The sequence below is a fragment of the Poromitra crassiceps genome (assembly GCF_964638095.1).
Source record: "Poromitra crassiceps genome assembly, chromosome: 19".
Taxonomy (NCBI): Eukaryota; Metazoa; Chordata; class Actinopteri; order Beryciformes; family Melamphaidae; genus Poromitra; species Poromitra crassiceps.
In genome coordinates this window covers 17288947-17293946 of record NC_139646.1, presented here as the reverse complement: position 1 = coordinate 17293946, position 5000 = coordinate 17288947, and the positions used below count along the sequence as shown (strand labels likewise).

At 48.0% G+C, this 5000-nt stretch overlaps 1 protein-coding gene across 1 annotated transcript in view; it reads right to left on the bottom strand.

The window, feature by feature from the left end:
* Window positions 1–5000, bottom strand: part of LOC310793923 (uncharacterized protein) — a gene marked incomplete at its 5' end in the record, with an annotated part of 92311 nt that overhangs the window by 10636 nt on the left and 76675 nt on the right. Inside the window, one exon of the mRNA XM_083655811.1 lies at window positions 269–538. Within this exon, the coding sequence (XP_083511937.1) occupies window positions 269–538 (270 nt within the window). The remainder of the gene's footprint in view (window positions 1–268; window positions 539–5000) is intronic.

Sequence of the window (5000 nt, the reverse complement as noted above, 5' to 3'; positions counted from 1 at the left end):
ACAACACTTAAATAAATGCAAAAAAAGACACTTCAGGATAAATGTCACGATATGGTATTATGATATGGCGCTAGTGTATCGATTCGCAAGAGGATCACGACCGATATATCGCTATTTCGAAAATCCACTCGCCCACCCCTATGACACACGCAGGGCCCCACACACACACACACACACACACACACACACACACACACACACACACACACACACACACACACACACACACACACACACACACACACACACACACACACACTCCCCTCACCTGCTCAGCCAATAGTTGCTGCTGTTGCTGCTGCTGCCTCTGCTCTCGGAGGAGCTGCTGTTTCTGCTGTTCCATCATGTGCAGCTGCACCCTCTTCTCCTGCTCCATGGCCATCATCTGTTTCATCATGGCCGCCTGCTGCTGGTTGCCTATGTAGCCCGGAGGGGGACCCGCCCCCTGGTTGGGCCCCACACCTGAAGCCACGCCTCCCGCGGGGTGAGGAGGCGGGACGGCGCCGGGCGGCCGCGACATTCCCACTACCCCTTGTTCCTGGAGAGACAGGGAAGAGGGGACGGTTGGTCAGATGGTCCATCAGTCAAACAATCACCATCCATCAAGCAAGCAAGCAAGCAAGAACAGTCACACACGCCGATCCCAACCATGTTCTCATCAAAAGGGCCAAAGGACCCATCGAAACTAATAGTCAGAAGAACACCAACGGGCAAATGCCGGTAAAGAAAAACACTCACAAGAAGAAAGACGCTATATTGATAACAGATACGACTGGAGAAGAACGCTTACAGAATATGGACCGGGCCTTCTGTATCAAAGGTCTGTAGTTTTAAAAACCCTGATGGAAAACAGTAGGCAGCTTTTAACCAACCAGGAGTCACAGCTGAGGAACCCTTTAGCCACAGCCTGGCACTAACACTGGCCAGGTTAGTTTCCCCACACACACAGCCTGGCACTAACACTGGCCAGGTTAGTTTCCCCACACACACAGCCTGGCACTAACACTGGCCAGGTTAGTTTCCCCACACACAATAACAATCTTTACCGTCATGGCATTGAAAGCATATTGGAAAACAGTGTTCGGGGGAAAATGACACCATGTTCTGCGTTTGAGTTGCCGTCCATGATGCTATGTATTACAGTTCAACACAGGCACGCTCGAGCTGTCTGTGAACGAGTCAGAAGACAATGAAAGACGCGCTCAAGATTCTGCTCGGCGGGCCGTTCCCACTTCCCAATGGGGCACTGGTCGGTCCTCGGCGCATACATTATCTCCTCATTAGCATATAAAGAGCACTTCCTCCTGCACTCAGCCGTACGCTAATCTCTAATAGGATGAAACGGCCTCCTCTGGCCAATGGGAGGAGAGCGTTTAGGAATCTATTAAAGGTTAGACGGCTGTATGAGAGTGGGGCATCGTTCAGGACGGGGAGCGGTTTGAGAGCAGAGGAAACCATTTGGGCCCGACGGTAACGAGTGTGCGTGGACACGCGTCACGCACGCTCACACACACCTGGACACACCGAGGAAAAGACAGAGCACAACAAATCACATTGAACTGTGGGGCGAGGAGGCATCAGAAAAGGCAGGATCACAACAGTGCCTACAGTAGATCCTGAAAAGACAGCGCTATATTCCAGATGTTTTGGAAGAACCAAAGCCATGTAATCTGTATCGAGGCTCTGCTCTTCTTAGAAAGGAGTTAGGTGGAGATAAAGCTCATATACTGAAGCGCTAAGCGCTGTGGAGCAAACACATCGCCTGCTTAAAGACTATAGCTCACTAGACACTAGACAGTCAGACCAGACTGATCGATGTTCCGAGCTACGTGTCTCATCTCCTGTTGGCATATGCCGGAAGGTAGCAGGGCAATCAAACGATGCAAGACAGGAGCCGGAGATGGAAGGAGAGGCGCAGTGTCATGTGCAGGCCAGTTGGGGGCAGTGGTGATCTTCAAGCGTGCATGCGTGTGTGTGTGTGTGTGTGTGTGTGTGTGTGTGTGTGCGTCTCAATGGCCTCCTCTCAGCAGATGGCTCAATCATGACGGCTCTGATCTACGATCTCTCTCGCTCCCCCCCCCCCCTCTCTCTCTCTCTCTACCTCTTTTCTTCCCTTCTCTCTGCCTCCCCCCATCAAACTCCTCACCCCCCTCCTCTCGCTCTCTCTGTAGACAGGCTCTCTTCTCTCTCTCTCTGTAGACAGGCTCTCTCTCTCTCTCTCTCTCTCTCTCTGTAGACAGGCTCTCTCTCTCTCTCTCTGTAGACAGGCTCTCTCTCTCTCTCTCTCTCTCTCTCTCTCTCTCTCTCTCTCTGTAGACTCTGAGTCATGTCCACACAGTCGCAAGGGAACCAAAGAAAGATAGATTAGAAGGGAAGGAGAGAAAGTCACAGAAAGCATAAAAGGTGGCGGTGTGTATGTGTGTGTGTGTGTGTGTGTGTGTGTGTGTGTGTGTGTGTGTACACGTGTGTGTGTGTGTGTGTGTGTGTGTGTGTGTGTGTGTGTGTGTGTGTGTGTGTGTGTGTGTGTGTGTGTGTGCGTGCGTGCGTGCGGTGGAGGAGTTGCAGGTAGTTTTAGGAGGACAATGGAGGAAAGAGAAGAAGAAAATAAAGTAGAAAATTGAAGACAAGGAGACAAGGAGAACGCGAAAGACAATAAAAAATAGCAAGTGAATTCTTAGTCTTATTAATAGTGGTAGCAACGATTAGTCGATTAATCCATCAGCAGAAATGTAATAATCGATTAATGGTTTAGACTAATTTTTAAGAAAAGGGAAAAAAACTAAAATTCTCTCGTTTCAGCTTCCCTAAAGCAGCTACGAGGAACTTTGAACTGGTTATGAAACAGTCCAAATGTAATACCTATGCCTCACATCTTTTGAGACTGTCAGCGAGGACATCGGCGATAGTTGTTGTAAACGCCTGTGCACTGACTGCCTGTGCACTAACTGCCTGTGCACTAACTGCCTGTGCACTGACTGCCTGTGCACGGACTGCCTGTGCACGGACTGCCTGTGCACGGACTGCCTGTGCACTGACTGCCTGTGCACGGACTGCCTGTGCACTGACTGCCTGTGCACGGACTGCCTGTGCACTGACTGCCTGTGCACTAACTGCCTGTGCACTGACTGGGAACAACGTCCCATCATGTGTCACGTCTGTGTGGAAGTGTGAAGCAAGAACATCAACCTTATGCAGTCAATGAAACAACTGACTCAGAGAAGCCCTGCCTGGCCTGCAGCGGCTCAGACAGCTGGGTGGAGACAGTGGGAGGAGACTCGGTGTTCAGGAAATGCAGTTTTTCATTCCGGGCTAACAGTACCGCTTTTGTCCACAGGCGCCGCTACAATCAACAAAAGATTTAAGTTACTCATAGCTGCTTTAAATGGAATATTTTCTGGTTTCTTTAGTCTTCTATGACAGTAGACTGATTATCTTTGGGTTGTGGTGGACTGCTGGTCAGGACAAAATAAGACATTTGAGGATGTCATCTTGGGCTTTGGGGAAAAAGTGATGGACATTTTTCACCATTTTGTGACATTTTAGGGACCAACGACTAATTGATTAGTCGAGAAAATAATCAATAGATTAATCAATAATGAAAATAACTGTTAGTTGCAGCCCTAGTGGTATAATAACAGTATTGTAGTTATTATTAGTACTTAACTGTGAAATGAATGGAGGGAAAGAGAAAACGTATGCAGAGAAAAGACCGAAGGTACAAGAACCAAAAGAGGAAACAAGTACGGGTCCTGTACAGGCAAACTATACCAAATTTGGTGTTGACAACGTCAAAATCTAAAAAGCAGATTCACATTACTGTTCCGGCTGTTATATGTTTCTTACACCATAGGCTCTGCTCACTTTCACCCATGTTGACAAAATTCCTTATATTGACTAGTACAGCCTCCCTGAACATTCGTACCAAATTTGCAAAATGTTGTCATGCAGTTTTTTTTGGCATTTGTAGCACCCCCTACTGCTCAATTGTAAAACAGCTATGCAGATATGGCCATTGATGATATCTGAATATCTTCACAAAGTTTTGTGATTTAATAATCAGTCATGAAGTTATGACAATTTAGCTGACAGTTAAAGTAGGAAAACTGTGCGCACATCCAAAACCACATTGGGCATCAGGTGCAGGACAAACAGGTGAAATCAAAAAATAAAGGAATTGTCCGCACACTGATTAGCAGCTCCCGTTTTTATTTGCGCTCAAGGTTGGCAAGCTTTCGACCCTATTGGGTCTTCATCAGGCAAAAAAAAAATGTAGCTGACAGGCCACGGCCTCGCACAAATGTAAACATTTATATCTTCAAAGCGACAGAAGACATCAACAAGCTTTTAACAAAATGTAATGACATCAATCTTTTTGATGGTGATCGCTGTACAAGATGTTGAATATCTCAAAAACTTTCCAGGTGGACCTTCAGGGTCCTTGAGGCAAATTTGTAGAGCAAGGTTTCAGGTTATGGCCTTCCAAATTCTGAAACCTTAATCTTTAACTAAAGCGCCCCCCCATCAGATGGGTTGGGGAAATATTTCTGGTTACCAATATCCGTTATTTGGGCCAAATCTGATGTCTCAGGGATGTACCAACTCACAAATCTGTGCCAACGCAGACACATCAGTAAGTTTTCCAGACTGACTGACTGACCGACCCGAATATGTGGTGTTCTAACTACACTCCACCGGTGCCATGGTAAAAAGAGGTAGGAGGAGGCACGGAGGGAAGAGGAGAAGAGAGCAGCTATCCTCTTTTGGGAGAAGAGCAGGAGGAACAAGGAGGTGATGATGATGAGGATGGGAGAGGAACGGAGAGGACCAAGAGACGAAGAGTCAAAAGGTGGGATGGAGGGAGGAGAGCAGGTACCCTGGCAACAGTCGCCGTGGCGAGGAGCAGATGGCGCTCGGAGGTGCGGTAATGGCTGCCGCGCCTGGTCACCCTCCGCAACGCTGGGCAGACCCGAATGAGCACTACGACACGCACGCACACAAAC